This window comes from Branchiostoma belcheri, unplaced genomic scaffold, assembly GCF_001625305.1.
Source record: "Branchiostoma belcheri isolate BF01 breed outbred unplaced genomic scaffold, Haploidv18h27 scaffold32, whole genome shotgun sequence".
NCBI classification, from domain to species: domain Eukaryota; kingdom Metazoa; phylum Chordata; class Leptocardii; order Amphioxiformes; family Branchiostomatidae; genus Branchiostoma; species Branchiostoma belcheri.
Window position 1 is genome coordinate 904,216 of NW_017803932.1, and position 19,578 is coordinate 923,793.

Sequence of the window (19,578 nt, forward strand, 5' to 3'; positions counted from 1 at the left end):
TTGTGGTCAAACTGTGAATGGGGCTGCCTCTCCACCGAAAGTTCCCCAGGGCCAAACAGTTATGTAACGGAGAAACTGTGTCGGTGGAAAATAGTTGGGAATTTATGTCGGAAAATATACGTCTGTCCGCCACTCAAAACAAATACAAGTAGTTCCAAAACCAATGGAGCAGTACGTTTTGGGGTTACAACAAACCAACAACAGTCCGTCGGACTCTGTCCACAACATAATTTATAAACACGAAAAAACTACTCTAACTTAGTCTAAGTACTTAGAAACGTAGTCTAAGTACTTAGAAACGCCCCCGGCCCCCCTCCCCATTCTAACTTACAAAAACAGCCGGTTGAAAATCGTGCCTTGGTGCGGTTGGAACCGGGTTGGAAATGTTTTCCTTCCACAGCGTCCGGTATAATATAAAATTACGTTCTGGGCACGGCGGGACTGCAGCGAATAACAGCGTATTCGTGTTTGTATCTGACTGCCCTGGGAAAGAGACCGCGCTCCGCGCAAAGCATACTGGGAAGAGCCAACCATAGTATCCTGGGGACGAGTCGATGAACGATGAAAATTTGAGTTTTGAAGGGTGAAAAAAAGTTTTGAACGATGAAAATTTGAGTTTTGAAGGGTGAAAAATTAAGTTTTGAACGATGAAAATTTGAGTTTTGAAGGGTGAAAATTGGGTTTTGAAGGGTGAAAATTTGAGTTTTGAAGGGTGAAAAATGAAGTTTTGAACGATGAAAAATTGAGTTTTGAAGGGTGAAAATTGGGTTTTGAAGGGTGAAAATTTGAGTTTTGAAGGGTGAAAATTGGTTTTGAAGGGTGAAAATGGGTTTTGAACGGTGAAAACTGACCCGATGAAGCCTTGTTGAAGTTGTACCTTTGGTCTTTCGTACTAGTTGTATCTTGTAAATGTCGATATGCATGCGGTTTTGACAAGAAGTTTTGTTTCACGTCCATAAGTTCCGCCAACTCACTTTAGAATGGGTTTCAACACATGTTTAGCCATATCAAGTAAATCTTATGGTACAATTTATCTTTATTGCCCCTTTTGTTGTTTTCTGCTGTGCATTTGTTTGTTTCTTTGGGGCCTTTTTGTTCCCTCTCTGATGTGGAGTCTACGGAGATGCCACCTACAGAATTTATTTGCTGTGGCCCGTACTAGTGGCCGACTCCATATGGAGATGCCACCAGGCCTTATCAAACGGGGCCCAAAAGTATTAATCATATATATTGCCCATGTAATAAACTCTATCATCCTGAGAAAAAAAATTAGCTCACAGTGTTACAAATTACTGATGTTTTAGTTATTCGACTAAGGCCATAGACGACTAGTTAGGGTTTGAAAAATAAAGTTTGCGCATTTGGTATGGTCCAAATTATTCTCACTAGCTGAATGCCAAAAGTTGGCGCGCGCGGGACCGTGCAAAACAATGTTGCTTCTTGTAGTACAAAGGTGAAAGCTCCTTGGTAGCACTCACATAGCTTCGACATGGATTGGTTATATGAATCCGAGTGGCCAGAGTCATCAGACGATGATTGGGAATCTCCGGATATGTTGTTTCCTGAATTCTTGGGAAATTTTGGCCACACGGCCGGGATATCACGGGCTACAGCCTCCGGTAGGTTTTGAACAAATGGTTTTGGATTATGTCGTATAAATTTGCACTTCACGTAACTTTGTGTATCTATATTTGCATGAGTTTGTTTGATTAACCCGATTCTCTGAACCGTTGAGTTGTCATGAGTCTCCTCGGAGGCGGATGGGACGTCCATCAACCTATGTAAATTATAATTTGCTACCACATAAATTTCCCCTCCCCCAAAGCGGTTTTCTCTCTTGCCGGCTGATCCACACTTATTTGGCCTTATTTCCATGGAAATGCTAAACGTTTTATCGACGATTCCTATGCTGGTCAACCCCCCATCCACACACACACCATTGTTACTACAACGTGGCAAAATTATGACATCTTTGATTGATTGCATGAACTTCCCATCATAATTAAAAGCCTACGTACATTTTCCTTCTGACATACGATGCACAAGACTTGGTAAGTTACAACAATCAGTTCAAAGATCATGTAATAGTGTGGTATTGTGCGGGCACTCATAAATTATCAACTTTTGACAATTTCTCCCTCCTGGTATGCACAATGAGACAACAGATGGGAGCACTGACCCCAAGAACTTTCACCTTTGACCTTAAACTTTCATGTCCTGATTCCAAGTGTGTCCTGATTCTCTTGATTTACCAGACTTACCCTGGTCACCATCCGATTTGTAACGGTGTTCTTTGCACTCACTGGCCTGAAAAATTGCAAGGAGCCCCATTACAAATCGGATGGCTGCTAGACTAAACTATCATGCATCTTTGTGGCAACACTTTGCATTCGATTGCCACAGTGCTACAGATGTGATAAATAAATCATAAATCCTACATGGCTGTTAGAAACATATGGCTACACCACATAGATTTCATAATGAAGAGAAATTTTTTGTATAAAACTTTTTTCATTCACATGCTCGTATCAGTTTTGGGGTTCCCAGAGGATGTCACCCAAATAATCAAATCATTATGGCCTAACATAACTTAGACTTGCATAGGTAATGATGCCTAGGAAAAATGTTGTATTTCCTGTTTCAGTCTTGAAAAAATTAGGGTTGTAGGTAGGAATTTAAAAAAAAAAACATTTTCTTGGAATCATCGGTGATCCAACTTACACAACACAAAGTAAAACTCCTGCTAAGTAAAAATTTATGTCCTTTTTTCGGGTCCACCCAAAGAAAAGGCTAGGGTAAGCAGTTTTTTCGAGGGTCAGTCGGGAAACAGGAGACACAACATTTTTTTTTAGATTTGAGGGTTTTTTTTTTGTATTGTGACAGAAAATAGGTATTTTGTGCACAATAGACCTAAGTAATTATAGTTGTTAATTAGAAAAGTGGCACATGAATACATGAAATCAATTGTAGCTGCAATGTTGGTAACTTGCATCAAGCTTACCAGACTGACAGCATTGGGAAGTTTCATTCCAACATACTTATACTAAAATACTGTCTCACAGGGTTGAAGTCGGAGGTGGAGAGGATTGGAGGGCATGCAATGTCCATGTTTCGACAGGGAGATTATTTCAATGCAGCTCATCGCTGGTCAGAGGCAATCAGGTATGCAGAGCTGCTCGGGCAGAGGTCAACAATTGCCCAGCTTCTCTTGAACCGGTCCACTTGTGCCCAAAGAATCGGACGAGAGGATCTGGCCTTGTCTGATGCTGAAGAAGCCATCAGAGCTAATCCTGCATGGTTGAAGGTAACAGTGCAAAATGTTTATTTATTACACCAAAACTCAACTTGGAAAGGTGAGACAGGTCAGTGGCATATAACATTATACAACTACAAGCATCAGAAAGGAAACAAGTAACTTCACAATGTCAACAAGAGAACAGTTCACCACTAACGGTGGGAGATGGCTCGACACAGATATATCTGCTCAAAACACAACATTATTCATTTCCACAGAAACCTACTGCATACCGGATTTGCCATTTACCCCATTTGATCTGTCTATTATCTAGACTGTATGACTACTGTAGTTATATGACTGTTGTACAATTCACATCTGCAAATGATGAATCCATGGATGTCACATGTACAATACATGTATTCCACTTTTTCAGAAATAGCTCTGGAATTTCGAAGTACATTCCACAGTTGCTTTGATGAGTTGATTGATGCTTTATTATATTTTATGTCTCTCTTATAGGGATACCTCAAGGCAGGTCTTTCCGCTTTCCGGATGAAGTGCTTTGATCGGGCCCTTGGCTTATTCCGTGACGGGTTTCTTAAGGCAGTAGAGCTCAACAGGCCTTCACAGAAAGAGCCGCTAGATTTTCTCATCCACATGGCTGAAGCCATTCATTTTCTTCCAGGTACGTAGTTTCAGTAGTAGTTTCGAGACTAGCCTAGACTTTGACTATCCTTTTTGACTCAGCAAACGAAACAATAAATACGGACTTTAAACAGAGCCATTTTACTTTCAATTGTAAATTAGTACTTGTGATCCTGTGATATTCAGGAGCTGAGATTAACATATCAGTGATATTTGCAAATCAGTGGCACTGATAAAAGAGGATATTAGTAATATCCAAAAGTCCAAATGTAAGCTCTAGATATATCAGTTAATAAGTCCATTTGTTCCAGTAATATTTTGTTGACTAAATTTCAGGAGTTCGAGTGGAACACATACTTCAGACCATTCGACCTGCCAAACGCCTTCGTACAATGCTTGTGGAACAGCTAGTAGTGGAAAAAAAGTGGCATCTGCTACGGGCTGTCTTCTTCGGGTAAGTTAGTTATTCAGTTTTGATATTCTTCCTAACATAACCTCATTACATGGTAGGGAGTGTTTGAAAGCAAAGTTATTAGTTATTGTTACAATCAAAAGTAAAAGACAATAGTCAAATGCCGTACAGATATTGTCACAGTAAGGCCACACCAATTTAATTTCTTGGTTAACGGATTCGCCCGCTTCATTTTTTTCTGATTTGCAAATAAAAATAAAAATTCAGAATCAACTGCAAAATGCTCATATTTTGCCCTGAACAGTTGAAAGCAGTCATTTTCTTCCTAGTTGTTACAGTTATTCCATCTTTTAATGCAGTGGTATCATTACAAGTTCAAAATTCATTGTTTAAATTTTGAACCAGCATGGTATGTTAACTTCATGGCTCCTATCGTACCATTTTGGGCCATAATAGGACGCCTAGGCCTGTTTTTATTTTTTATTTTTTTTCGCCCGCCCGCTCCATTATTTTTCTTCAAAAATCCGTTAACCAAGAAATCAAATTGGTGTGGCCTAAGCTTGATTTGTATTATTATACTTATGCCAACTGCAGTTTTCTGCAGCCTTGTCGCCATTGTTTATTTTCACAAAGGCCTACAGAGATTTTTTGTTAATGTTGAATGCATTGTGTGCTTACAGTGGAGGTGCTGGACACCGGCCAAACAGTGGAGGCATTGCAACCGGCGGTGACATGTCAAAAATCAACCTCGCACCTATCCTTTGGATCTATTGGGCCCAACCACTTCAGTATATCCGTGACACCGTCTGTGTTCTCCTCCAGCATGGATCTGGATTGGAAGGCTTCAGCTTGGAGCCAGGAGACACACCCATGCACGCTCTACTCAATGTGGAACTGAAGAAAGGTAAAGACACGTTGTTCTCTTATGTTTGATCAATCACAACTGCTCTATGATTGTTGTTTTATCTATCATAGTACCTGTGTCTGTAATAAAAGGACTTTATCTCCATTTTGTCAACACAATGACTATAATGTTTATTTTTGTAGGTGATGACAGTTTACAGATGATGACACTGGTCTGTGAGTCTCTCACATCACGATTCATCAACGCTCTTAAAGCTACTGATGCAAAGGGCAATACCCTACTGCATGTTGTTACCATGGCTGATAGAGAGCGCAACACCAGCAAGAGATGTGCCTTGCGGGCCATAGGGCTTTTGCTTGAGGTTGGGCTAGACCCAGACGTTTGTAACACTGATGGGAAAAAGGCAGCAGATCACGCTCGAAAAGGATCTGATCTCTTTTCCTGCTTGGAAAATGGACGTGGTGAAGGTACGTAGCTGCTGATAAAAGTAATGCTACTGAGATCTGCAGCAAGGAGGTCTAACCTTCTTGCTGCAATGATGGCTAAATATGCTACCAAAACTGATGAACACAAACAAAGTAAAATTTTGCATAATGGTTAACAGGCACACAGGATTCACAATGAATATTATAACTTTTCCTCCTGCAGCTCGAGGTGCTTCCAACAGCTTCTCACACCCGCCACCAGCCCAAACACAGCTGCAGCCTGGACCCAGTCAACCACATGTTCCTTCACAGATGTCAAAAGCTAAAGTACAAAAGACCAAACTGAAAGCACACATGACTCCCCTTGACAAGGCCAGGAAGCTCATTCAAGAGGGAAAATCCATGGATGCTCTGAAGATCTTCGCACGAACGATCAGTGAAGCCAAACTAAAGGAGGATGGTGACATGACTACAGAGCTTCTCCAATGTCTGGAAGGCATAGCACATGCAATGGAGAACATCAAAGGTGGTAAGTACATTAAGCAATGATAATCGGTCTTGCAGTCTCAGCATGAATCCTTTAATTGCATCACAGTATTTTTTATGCATGTATTACTGTAATCAATCATAAAGTTAAATAGCTCTTCATATTTCTTGTTAAATAGTCCCCAGACAAGTTGTTGTTTTGGCACCCCTGTCCATGTGGCGTGGCACTGTGGCAAAGCTGTCATCCCAGAAGAAGTGGCGTACCCTTGGGATGCTCCTAACTGGAGGAGGGAACTACCACAATGCTGGTGATGGAGGCCTAGCCACCGGCTGCGACACAACATGTGTTCCCTTGATGCAAGTCTTCAGGTTCTTTGAAGGGAAGGAAGGGAAACAAAGTGGTCTGAAGATGCACAGTGTGATCAGGGAACTGTTGAAAGGCGGTGCCTCCCCAGACGGTGACGACAGTGACACCCACCCCATCAGCTACTGTCTGCAGAGTAAGGACTTTGCGACAGTTCAAATGCTTCTCGAACACGGAGCAGACCTTTCCAAGTTGACACTGCGGGAAGGAGATACTTCACTACATGCAGCGGTGCAGATTGCAAAAGAAGGTTAGTCTCTGATTTCTGGAATTCATTTCTTAGTTCCCACTGCTTTTGGTTGTGTTGGAAAGAACTCTAAACAAATTTACCCTAGAAAATAGTCAACATTTTTCATGTCAGTTACTTGAAGTGTGAAATTTCATGTGTAGTCTGGTGTATCTAAAACAGATATCAGTCTCTTTCACCCTCAAGATTTAAATTTGGACATGTATCTGTATCTGTATAGCCAGTATAACAGCCCTTCAGTGTAACACACCAGACATGGATTAGTAGACTAGCACTTGAACTAAAAGATGTTTGGCTCATCCCATACATTCCTTGTACTCAGGAAACAGTGGGATTCTGAATCTCCTTGACAACAAAGGAGAAGTGGACCATCGCACCAGGGACTCCAATGGAAACAGCTTACTTCATGTTGCGGTCAAAGGAAAGTAAGTGATACTTACCATCTTTGAAGGGTATATAACACCTTTTGCACCTTTGATCTCTCTACTCTGATTAGAATTGGAAGTACCTGTAATATCGGTTGGTTGGTTGGTTGGTTGCTTGCTTGCTTGCTTGGGTTGTTGGTTGGTTGGTTGGTGTGTTGTTTGGTTGGTTGGCTGATTAGGTTGTATGTTTTGTTGGTTTGTTTGTTAGTTGGCTGGTTGTTGGTTATGATGCCTTTCTCACTTGCTTGCTCATTTTATTCTTTGCTTATGTAAGTCGTTTCAGCTCTTCTTAAGCTGTCATATCCCTATTCCTCAGATATTCAATGGACGGTGCAAAGCTCTTAGAACGACTTCTTAAGATGGGTGTTGACCCGTCAGTAAAGAATAATGAAGGAATGACGCCACTTGACTACCTGAAGGAGGGAGATCGAAGGCGACAGCTTTTGGAACCCCATATGAAGAAACAGGATTCATCAACAAAGAGTCAGGACAACAATGCTAAAGATGCTAATTCAAAAGGTTCCAAAATAATGGATGAACGAGTAACAAGCGAACATGCTGGCAAGACTGCAGATAGCTGGGAGGATGCAGCATCTGGGGACAACAACAAGTCTACACAAGCAAAGAGACAGACATCATCGTCTCAAGAACAAAAGAAATCAGCCAGAGAAGACATTAAAAGCCGGATACTTGATTCCATCTTAACCATTCCATTACCAAATGCTACGGAAACAGAAGAAAGGCTGCTTCGTCGAGTTAGGCAGAAGTCCTACCAGACCACAACCCCAGTAGCCAGCACAAGGCCAAACAGAGACCAAGACAAGCTAGAGAACCGAGATGAGAAAACCACAGCTGACCCGTCACTATACACTGTAGCTCAGGAGGCACAACTCCCACAAAGTTGCTGGAAGCCAGAAGAAGGTGAAGAGCTACCAGACACTAGCTATGATGTTTTTGACAAAGACCTTCCATGGGAGGTGGAATGCACTGACAAGGTGAAGAAGATTCTGAAGAAGAAGGCTTTTCCGTACGAAGTAAAGAAGCGTGTGGTAGAAAAGGTAAACCGGCTTGCCAAAGGAGAGTGGATCAATAACTTGACGAAGAAAGTTCGTGGCCGGCCCCAAGAAGAAGGAATGCAGTTGTTTGAAGCAAAAATAGACAAAGCTTCCAGGATCCTGTGGGAGCTTGCCATTGCCTTTTCCCCACGACTGAGTGATAATCCAATAGAATGGTTGAAAGGGGTCCAAGAAGCAGAAGAGTCCACCACCTTGGCACCTGGGGGTCGAATCTACACTGAGATCATCCGAATCTGGGACATCGTCCTTGATCACGACAACCTTGAGCGTGCCATTGACCAGGCAGTAACATCATTCATGCGGGGTAAAGCCAGCATGCCCATCGCAAAGAAGAGTCTCGTCGGAAGTACAAGCCGGCAATTCAAATCGGCTCCAGCCACTACAGATAGGCTTCCAATGTTGTTTACAGAGAAGGATATCACCACCGACAGACCCAAAGATATTCCAGAGAAACAAGAACAACAGTTCTTTCCTGCAGCCAGTTCTAACGAGAATGAGTATAACATTCTCAAGTTTTACTGCTTTTCATCTTCCCTGGTCAACAACATTCTTCGGGATGACAGTCTGCCGGTAGAGTTTCCCTTCAAGGTGACTGACTTGGAACATGCTATTGTCCATCTGAAGGCCCAGCCTCCCTCCTCGATCCTACTACTCGGTCGAAGCGGGACAGGGAAAACAACGTGTTGCCTGTTCCGGCTTTGGTACGCATATTTGTCCTACTGGACCAAGAGTGCCGCCCATGGCTTTGAACCTTGGGTTCCAAAAAGCAAAGCGTATATTCAACGACGCAACAAAATGGATGACAAAGATGACGATGAAGAAGAGGAAGGAGAGTCAGAGATTATCCCAGAAGACAGTGGATCTGAAGAGGAAGTTTGTACAAAAAGCAAAAAGAAAGTCAACGACAAAGACAGCTTGGGTCACCAAACTCATCATTCAGAAACTCTAGTGGACTCTTCTGTGCAGAAAATTGATGAAGAGGATGAATCACTCCACACTGAGATGACCAAACGTGACTGGAAGGAGCCTGAACCAACAGAGAACCTGGAAACTGGAGAACAGGAGTTTGAGCACCTTCATCAAATCTTCGTGACAAAGAATGCTGTACTGTGTAGTGAGGTTGGAAAGAACTTTCAAGAGCTTTGTCATGGAACTGAAGCAGCTCAAAAATACCTAGAAGCCAACCAGGATGAGAAGATTCCAGTGAGACTTCAAGATGTTGATCCAGCAGGCTTCCCACTCTTCCTCGACTCCAGACAATGGTTGCTTATGCTGGACGCCTCTCTGGAAGAGCCCCACTTCTTTAAAAGAGCGGATGGAGGCCAAGTGGCTGAGGAGGTACCTGGATGGATGGAGAATGATGGTCCAGCGACATTCATCCCTACAGATTCTGACTTGGAAGATGACTCATCTGATGATGAAGAAGACATGGAAGGTGGAAAGGAGCTTGACAAACTAAAAGCTGCAATTGTTGCAGCTGAAGATAGTGGCCGACGTCAACAAGAACGTCGTACAATGAGACAAGAAGTAACATATGAGGTGTTCTGCACTGAGTTGTGGAAACGAGTAAATCGTGGCAAAGTGGACTACCACCCCACCCTGGTTTGGATGGAAATCATGTCTATCATCAAAGGCTCTGTAGAGGCTGTTGAAACAAATGAAGGGCACCTCAGCCGTGAAGAGTACCTTGAAATTGGCAAGAAGCGTGCTGAGTTTACTGGTGATCGTGACAAGATATACGACATCTTCCTAGCCTACCAGCATGAGAAACGACAGCGGCACATGTTTGATGAAATGGACTTTGTGCACAATCTGTACAAGCGACTTGCTCATGCCGAGGACGTAGGTTGGTCCATACATCAGGTGTATGTGGATGAGACGCAGGATTTCACCCAAGCTGAGCTTGCTTTGTTGATCCGCTGCTGCTGTGACCCGAATGAAATGTTCTTCACAGGAGACACTGCCCAGAGCATCATGAGAGGGGTGTCCTTTCGATTCAAGGACCTCCGCTCGCTGTTTCACAAGGCCAGAGAGTCACTGCAACAGATGGGGAAGAGGACAGCAGTACAGGTACCCGACATGTACCATCTCACACACAACTACCGGTCTCACTGTGGCATACTCGACCTCGCAGCAGGTGTGATCAAACTACTGGAGAGCTTCTTTCCCTACTCATTCGACCACCTGCCAAAGGATCGAGGCATCATGGAAGGTCCAAAACCCCTTTTACTGCAGGGATGCTCACAGAAGGACCTCGTCACCCTTCTACAAGGAAACCGTCGAGCAACATCCACCATTGAGTTTGGAGCTCACCAAGTTGTCCTGGTGGCAAATAACGAGGCAAAGGAGGACATGCCAGATGTATTCCGTGGATCTCTGGTCCTCACCATCTACGAATCAAAGGGGCTAGAATTTGATGATTGTGTTACTGTACAACATCTTCAAGGATTCACAGGTAAGCATCATTTCAGACAGTAATTGTAAATGTCTTGTACATTGTCTTGCGTTGAATGGTCTGACTGTTTGGTCTGTTATAACGATAGTAATCCCACTCGCAAGCAAATAATACTTTAATTGTCATGAATTGCTTTTGCAGGCAGATGAAGAATGGAGGGTTGTGTTGACTTGTATGGATGAGGATGAAGTCAAGGCTTCCAACACAGAGCCATGGGAGAAATCAGAAGGATTGCTGAAGATTGCTAATGACCAAAGCAGTGCTGTTGCACAGGCCAGGCCTCTGGACTTCAATCCAGAGAAGCACAAGGTATTCAGTCTCGTCTTTACTGAAAACCTATGTACCGAATGCTGAATGAAATCATTCATTACCTCCGGGAAGGAGACATCCTTCAGCGAAAGGGTTTTGTGAGAGATTTAGATTTTCATGTTCGCAGCTGTTTCTCGCATTTGGGTGGACGGATTCTTTTGGGACTCGGTATATATTTTGCTATTGGGCTGTACATGATGCACGCTCTTTTTTTATTGTATATGTGTTTTCGGGCGGGAAAATGGTGCCTTTTGGTGGCCCCAGAACACCCCTTTGAGCGTGAAAGTGGTCGCGACCGTTGACCTTTGGTGTGTTTTAAGTATTACAAGTCTCGTCCACTTGCATGACCTTTCGGACAGAGGGGTATCCGGTCTCGATACATTCTTTGCTTAAAAATATGCACCAAAACGCTGTTTTCCAGGGCTGCGTAGCCAGATTCAGTGAAAATATGCACAATTCAAAGAACCTTTGGTGAAAATATATATTTCTTTGCGGATTTATGGTGTTTTTTGACTTGGATCGAACCCGCAAGTGTCAATACGGGGGCACGGTGTCTGGTAAAGGTAGCGAGTCACAAGTATGCAAATGAGTATTATGCAAACTTTGGCATACGTGCCTATATTACTACAACTTCTTGAAAAACCTTGTATATTTGACGTACTATAAGCAGCAAGCTTCTGTATGTGACATTTCGGACACCAGTTACTATGTTTTCGATCAAAATATTTGTGGTTTTAACGTCTGATTTAACGGTTCCGGTTGTCATTACTCCGTGAAGGAGGTCAGGACCTCCGGACGGAGTGTTGTGAACGGCTGATTTTTCATGTTCGCAGTCAAAACACTGGGTTCTCTTTGTGTAATCGGCACGCAATTTTATACGCCGTCTGCGGGCATGCCCGTGTTGATGCACGAATGTGTATTTTTGCCGTTGCTGCTTTCGCGGTCAATGTAATGACGCACCCCTACAATTACGAGGCGAATTGGAATGGTCCAGAAAAACGCGTTGTTTGGAATAGCAGTGGGGGGGTGGAACTTCATGCAGATACGGGGTGGTTTTTATAAGTGGTTCCAGATGTTTTTGCCCATGGTTAAGAGATGGCAAGTTTTTTGGAAGATGTTCGCAGCCAAAACGCATTCTTCCGTACGTCGCATTTCTGTGTAATTTCGCATGTGGTGTGGCATTATGTTCGGGATGATGCACGTCTTTTTATTTTTACCGTAGCTGTTTTGATATTGGAGTAAATGCTTATTTTCGAAACATCCCCATGTCGTTGAAATGTTTTCGTCCGGCCGTTTATGTGACCGGTAGTTGTAAGTGGCGGTCAGGCTGATGGGGACGGAAATGTGGGGTGGTCAGAGGTCAACATTACGAAATGTAAATACCGATGACGTAATCCTATCGATTTCAAACTGGTCGGCTGTGGCGACCTAGTGGCGGCGTGTATTTAGTCACGTAGCAACTGGCCGGTCGTCCTAGCAACGAGCATGCTGGCCACTCCATTGTACACATGGCCAATATTTTTGGGTTGGGCCGCTCCATAGTGTTTAAATATAATAGTGGAGCAGCTCTTTGAAAAAATGGACAATATTTTTGAGCAACCCATCAATGTGTTCTCGTGGTCGGATGTGGTCTGGGGCTGGTAAACCACACATACTAGTAGATCGGGTAATTTTATGATTTGCTAGTTGTAAAGGCGTCTTGTAGTATGAGCCGGTATATGAAGAAGTAGCCTGTGTTACACAATCATGCTTTCGGCCGGATTGATGTGCAACTGTTACTAATTACAGGGACTGCGCTAATGCCGACCAGTCGCGCTGTCCTGATACACCGCGAATGTTGGGCAATATGCGAGTGTTCCCTGTAGACAGTCCCGGGAGTCATTTTTTTTCGCACATTCGCACATTCCAGGAGCCAAACCAAAATACGTTCATGAACCGAGTCCAAAAAACCGAAACATGAAAATCGGATGATCGGACCTGATGTACATTTCTCTTTCTGTAGATTGTACACACAATACACACATATACAATCTTTAGATAATCTGGCCATGGCAGGTAAAAAAAAAGTAACCCTGAATCATACTAGATTAGCGTAAATGCATGTTTATGCGTTCAAAACAAGAAAAGAATTTGTTTCAGGTATTAATCTCTTGAAACACGGCACTGAATATTGACGCAACAATATTTCGGGCATCGCGCCCTTCCCCGTTGTTTAGACTGTATGCAAATCCCGCGTCACGTGTCGGCATTTCGCATCTCTGATTGGTTGTTGCGTCTTAAGATGACTGAGCCGACGTGCGTTTAAACAATTTTTCTTTGTTCGATTTATCACACTTCACAGAGAATTGCCAATGGCTTCTTCTTTTTGTTGCAATATATAATACTTCACGGAGAATTGTCGCCTATGGATTCTTGTTCTGAGTTTCATTACGAGTTCCTTGCGGCAGATTGAATAGAATTCCTTAAGTTCATGGGTACATGTTATAAGCTGCAGATGAAAATGTTGACCTGTGTTAACACAACATGGAATGCTAAATCTAACATAAAATTTAACACCATCAACTATTCAAAACAAACAACGTATAAGAATATATAATAAAAAGCCCGGAGGTATAAAATCTCAGATTTTACTTGTTTTGAGTTCTGTTTCCTCTATACACGACTGTATTCTATTCCTGTTGTGTGATGTATGTTGATGTCATCAGATTACTCACTCAATTACTTTTTTCTTGGTTAGGTGTTGAACTCTGAGCTAAAGAACTTATACACTGCCATCACCCGTGCGAGGGTGAACGTCTGGATCTTCGATGAGGACACAGCTAAGCATGCGCCAATGTTCAAGTATTTCCTTGAAAAGCAATTCGTCGAAGAGCCACAAAGGGATGAGCTAGGTAGGTACTACAATTTTTATTAAAGAACTGTCCGTGAAGTGGTGTTGTACCTGATATGCTGCCTATGAATATCTAACACCTTATCTTGGTTGGCATTTATTCCAGGTCAGCTTTCATCCAGCGTCTTTGTGAAAGAGTCCACACCTGAAGAATGGTGTCAGCGTGGTGAGTACTTCTACAAGAAGGAGAGATGGGAAATCGCAGCAGACTTCTTCAAGAAAGGAGGAGATGAGAAGAAAGCTAAGATGGCCTTGGCACAGCATCTTGCTCAGCAGGCCAGCCAAGATGCCACCATGACAAGAGAGAAGCACAGGATAAGACAGAGGTTCCTAGACTCAGCGGATCTATTCCTACAAAGTGGAAATCACGTGGATGACAGGGAGGCCCTAGTCAGAGCAGCCCGCTGCCTCACCAACTCAAGGGACTACCGCCTTGCTGCTCAGCTGTTTGAACGACTTGGGGAGGTATGTGTTGATTTTTCACTTGTTCACAGTAAGTCCTGTATATTTTTTTTTTCTATTGTGTTCCACTACATGTATAATTGTGTTCCACTACATGTATAACTAATATGTGTGGCCTCAGTTCATAGTGCCCTGGCCAAAAGTACTTTCAACATCCCATGCTAAAGCAACATGACCCCTTATTAGATACATTGTAGTTAGTACCCAGTATACCAAGTGAGACCATTTGTGAAGAGATATGAAGATGCTATGATGACAAGCAAAGCAAGGGGCAGAAGAACAACTACAATTGTTAGGAACAAAGATAGTAGGAGAAGATGCTCATAAAGTGGGGTATGCACTTCTATTTCTAGTTTTCAAGTGCTGCACATCTGTACCAGAGAGAAAGCATGAAGGTGGAGGCCAGTCGCTGCTTCGTACAGGCCGGAAACTTCAAGAAGGCGGTAAATTTCTTACGAAGTGTTGATGAGTTTGAAGCTGCAGCCAATGTGTCCCAACAGTACATCCAGTTGCAAAGCAAGTGCAAGCAGGAGGGACTGAATCCAACTGTTGTAATGACAGCACCCATTCAAACGCCAGATAACCTTCTCCTTGAAGCCATTGCCCACTACCACAGGCACGGAGAAGAAGACAAGAAGATATCTTGCCTAAATCGCCTACCAGTTGATACCCGCCTGACGTTCTTCACACAGCATGGCTATGTAAAGGAAGCAGCAGAGCTACTGAAGAAAGAAGGAAGGGGTCAGGAAGCAGCCGAGTTGCTGAAATCAGTGGGAGATTTTGAAGCTGCCGGCAAAGCTGCAGATCAAGACCAAAATCCCCAGTTTGTAGCTGAGTGTCTCCTCATTCAAAGTCGCAAGCAGAGGAAGGATGCCACCGACAACATCCAAGAAACCAAGGATAACTTGATAACATGTATGGTCCTATACCAGAAGAGTGGCAACAATGAGGCAAGAGCTGAAGCTATGATGATGCTTGGAGACTTGACAGATGATCACACTATGCTAAACAGTGCAATCAAGCACTTTGGTAACAATACTGCTGGAGCACTGGAAGCAGCTGCCTTGCTAGTGAATAGGAAGAAGACCTTGACATTCGGAGATATTCGTCTCATCCTGACTCTCTTGGAAGATGTCTTCAGCCTGATAAGAGCTCTACTGGTCGCCAGCAGGCGACACAAAGTCAAAGATCACCACTGGGTAAAGGCATGCGAGCTGTTCTATGGCGTGAAACGTACAGACGTCAGCAGTGCAACATTCTCATCATCAGAAGAGCCACGTATCTTTGATGCCTTGGACTTTTCTGGGAGAAGCAAGTCTACAACAAAGGTGGACATTGAGACAGCAAGAGCATGCATGGCCGGGGATCTCCTCAGAAACGTAGATCAGCTGAAAGAGGGGCTGACAAAGAAGTTACGGTCTATCGTAACAAGCTGTCAAGTATGCTGTATGTATACTGCTGGACTGAGCTGTCCAAAAGGAGATGTATGCGCTTACCTACACCATCCATATGACAAGGGTACTCTGAATTCGCTCCTGCAAGCAACAATATATCTCATCAAAGTCCAAGGACTCTTTGACCTGGGATATGAGCAAATAAAGGACAGTAAGTGGGAGAGGGTACAACAAGCTGTTGCTTCTCACAAAGATCGCGGTGCAGATAAAAGCAGGTTGTGTGATGACCTGTACAGTATCCTCTTCCCGACACACGGCCATCAGAGGATTCTCACCGAGAACTTTAGGACAGCTAAGGATGTTTTCCACAAGTTTCAGGGAGATGCAATTGTCATGTCATGCATTCGAGACTATGCCCAGTCTCTCTGGGAGTCCGCCAGTCACAGTGACAAAAGATCAAACACAGACCTCCTGATCAAGATTGCCAACCTGTTTCGACTAGCCAAAGATCCACCAGTTGGAAACTTGCAAAGATCCACCTTTGCAAGTTTACTTGCTTCTGCTGAGGAAGGGTACAAGAAGTGGGCAATGAAAAGACACCATCCAGAGAAGATACCTCGACACATTGGCATGTGCTGCAATATGGTGGGCCCAAGTCATCTGTTCTTCAGTTTCATGAGAAGAATGGAGGAATTCATCGAAAACATCTACCAAAGAGAAAACATTCTCTCTTCAATTGACAACATGATGGCCTTCATGGGTTTACTGGCAAAAAGGGCATTGGAGCCACTGATTCCATCTTTTGCTAACACTTGCTTCTTCATGGAGCTGCTTGTTGTAATCTGTTACTCCATATATGCCAAGATGAACCAGCACGAGCTACTATGTCTCCCTGCCAGCTACATCTCTATGGTTCATATGTGTGATCGACTGTGGAGCAGAGGTAAAGGCTGTATCTATTCGGCCATCCAACAGCTTCCCTACAAGAAGGATGAGATCCTTGGGAAGGTTAACAACTGCATTTGGTTCATCATAGACACCATTTGCCAAAGTCAGAAATTCCCTGATTTCAATGCCATTGATGATGCTTTCCGTCCAAACATCCCTGACTATGCAGAAAGCGGCGAGATGGAAAGAGTCTTCATTCTGGCCTTAGTGCTGATTTGTGGTTGTGGTGGCCCTGTTCCAAAGAATGCTGAGGTACCTTTGCGGAAAGCCCTGTACAAGATTGGCATCAAGAAGCACTTTCCAAAGCGACTTGCAGACGCCACCAGAGGAATGAGATCAGCAAAAGGAATACGGGATGTTGTGTTACTTCTGCAAGAGCTACTGAAGGCCCGCGACCAGGAATACCTTCGTCACTGCTGTTGGAAGTACCCAGACAGAATGACAAGGGGCATCTACAGGGGGCTTAACTTCGATCAAGTGAAGCCTGATATGTTCATCGGGGGATTTTGGCGGAAGATAACGATGGAGTTCCACTTCTACGATGATGATGCTGTAAGCCATGCCAATGACAGCTCAGCCCAATCCCATGATGACGATGTTGTAACTCCTGCCAATAGTAACTCAGTAAGTGCCCATGCACAAACTGACAGAAACCAAACGTCTAACAATGTCCTTGTGCCACAGGGTAGTGCAGACATTTCAGAAGTTGCTGAAGAAAATGCTTCACAGGTCAGTGAGGAAGATGACTTGATTCCTAGACAAGACGAAGATGATGTCATTGTTGAAGATGAATTCGAAGAGGAAGTTGATGATGGCACTCTGGTTATGGATGATCCAACACTTGCAGAAGGCCAGGATCATAGAAACATGTATGAGAAGATTTTGCAACAACAAGCTGAGGAGCGCCGACAGTCGGCAGCGTGCAAAATTCAACAGTTTTGGCGCACACATCGCAAGGTGGGGATGATGGAGACTCCAACACACGGAACTGTGCACATTGCAATTGACCGTCAAATGTCAGTGGAACAGGATGACCTGCGTGAATTCAAAGTTGACAACACGGGGTGCCGCATCTGCGGTGTCACTTTTGAGTCTCGTCCACATATCCGAGATGATGTGGAAGAACAGGAGGAAGGTCAGGAAAGGAATACCTTCGAGGAAGCGTGGGATGCAGACCCTGATGGGATGAAAGCAGAGGAGGAGGATGTTGACAAGCGAGATATCATTACTCGCGAGAAGCATTTGCAGGACCCAATGCATTCCGCGAATCTCAGTGAGTTTGGTCACTTCAAGCAATTCTACACTTCAGATGTGGCTAGGGTCCGGAAGCGGTATGACAAGTTCATATCTGAAGCTAACGATGACAAGGGAAATGAAGGAGCTGTCATGTCTGAAGTTCAAAAGGTAAACACAGCACACAACTCACTTCAAAAGTTACTAGAGAAGATCAAAGATGAATGCACTTGGAACAAACGACAAGATGCCTACAAAGCACTTCACGCCCTCCAAGATGCCCTTGTTGCATTTCGGAGCGTAAAGCGTCTCATAGAGAGACAGGCTGATGAAGAGGAGGCGTCGGTGGCCTTTGTGGATGAAGAAGCTGAAGAGTTTCGCAACCTTGACGAAGATGACTTCATCGCTGTGGGTGGGAAGAAACAGCGCGCAAAGGGCAAGGGTGGTCGTCAAAGGAAGAAGAGAATCAAAAAGAGTCAGAAGTAAATGCACCAATGACAAGCACAACTGTAAGACTTTTGTTGACAAATGAAGAACTTCAATGTCAGCTTGGATTTGAAGATTAAGAAAGTTTATCTTACCTTGAAAGAGAAGTATCAGAATAGCTGGCCTCCTTTCTTTGATTTGATATTCAATAGTCTGTCATAATTTGTGGTGAATATATCTACACTAGAGCTAGTGTTAGACTAATATTAACATCGTAAAAAAATCTTTCATCTAAAATAGCAAGAGATAAAAGGAAACTATATTTTAGATATACTAGTATGTAGATCTGTCTACTATAGATATTTGTCTGACACATTTTTTATTATGTTGTCCCTTCTGTCCAGATCTCTATTGTATTGGCTGTATATCCTCCGTTCAGTGTAACACACTAATCCAAACTTGACTTAAATGTCCCTGTGATTCTAGTAATGATGTTTTATTTTTTAGACACCTTTTCAAACCAGGAAATTTGGTAAAATGTTCAGTTGTTCTGGACCAAATGATGTCACAGCAAGAATATACTTTTAAATGCCAATGAATGCTACTCTATGCAAAATCTCAGGCCTATTCTGATTCCATAAATTTTAGAGACATTCCAATATTTGAGTGTGTACTTGAGTGTGTTTGTGTGATCCCAACATAAAGGACTTGAAGTAGCATACAATTCAATATGTTTTGGTGCCATATTTGAAATAAATTCTCTTGATATATCTTCTATTGCCCTGTTGTGTTTTGACATTAAGACAAGGAGACACAAATATACATCAACAAATATAAATGGCTTTTCCATTAAGTTATGCAGAACTGGCCCTGAGTTGATTGGCAGATTTTTCCCCAAATAATGGAAAAGCAACTCAACTAAGATTCCAGATACATGTGGTAGTTATGGCTCACAGTTAAGTTTTATGATAGTAGTCATATTTACCATGAAACAAAGAAAACAATGCAAATGTGACATTTCATACATTATATTGAAAATAATCTCAGTAACTTGCCATCTATTAACAATCTTGCATATAACAATCAACAGTGCAAACAGGGATATCTACAGTAGCAGCTTTGAGCAAACCTGAAGACAACAACATACCATTTTACTGTACATAGATATGTGCATATACGCATGTAACATCACAGTGACTGTACATAAATTCCAATATATAGCCATTGATAGGCAAGGGTCGACTGGTCATTCGAACATGAAGCAGTCTCAAGTATGGT

At 43.1% G+C, this 19,578-nt stretch overlaps 1 protein-coding gene across 1 annotated transcript in view; it reads left to right on the forward strand.

Annotated features, from left to right (window-relative positions):
* The window catches only part of LOC109474898 (TPR and ankyrin repeat-containing protein 1-like), a 23,634-nt gene extending 4,563 nt beyond the window's left edge, over window positions 1-19,071 (forward strand). Inside the window, 14 exon segments of the mRNA XM_019775371.1 lie at window positions 3,063-3,304; window positions 3,758-3,923; window positions 4,220-4,337; window positions 4,976-5,199; window positions 5,343-5,627; window positions 5,809-6,114; window positions 6,251-6,685; window positions 7,005-7,107; window positions 7,424-10,604; window positions 10,606-10,638; window positions 10,780-10,947; window positions 13,685-13,838; window positions 13,944-14,302; window positions 14,653-19,071. Coding sequence (XP_019630930.1) covers window positions 3,063-3,304; window positions 3,758-3,923; window positions 4,220-4,337; window positions 4,976-5,199; window positions 5,343-5,627; window positions 5,809-6,114; window positions 6,251-6,685; window positions 7,005-7,107; window positions 7,424-10,604; window positions 10,606-10,638; window positions 10,780-10,947; window positions 13,685-13,838; window positions 13,944-14,302; window positions 14,653-18,360 — 9,482 coding nt within the window. The 3' untranslated portion in view covers window positions 18,361-19,071.
* Window positions 19,072-19,578: the final 507 nt, after the last annotated feature.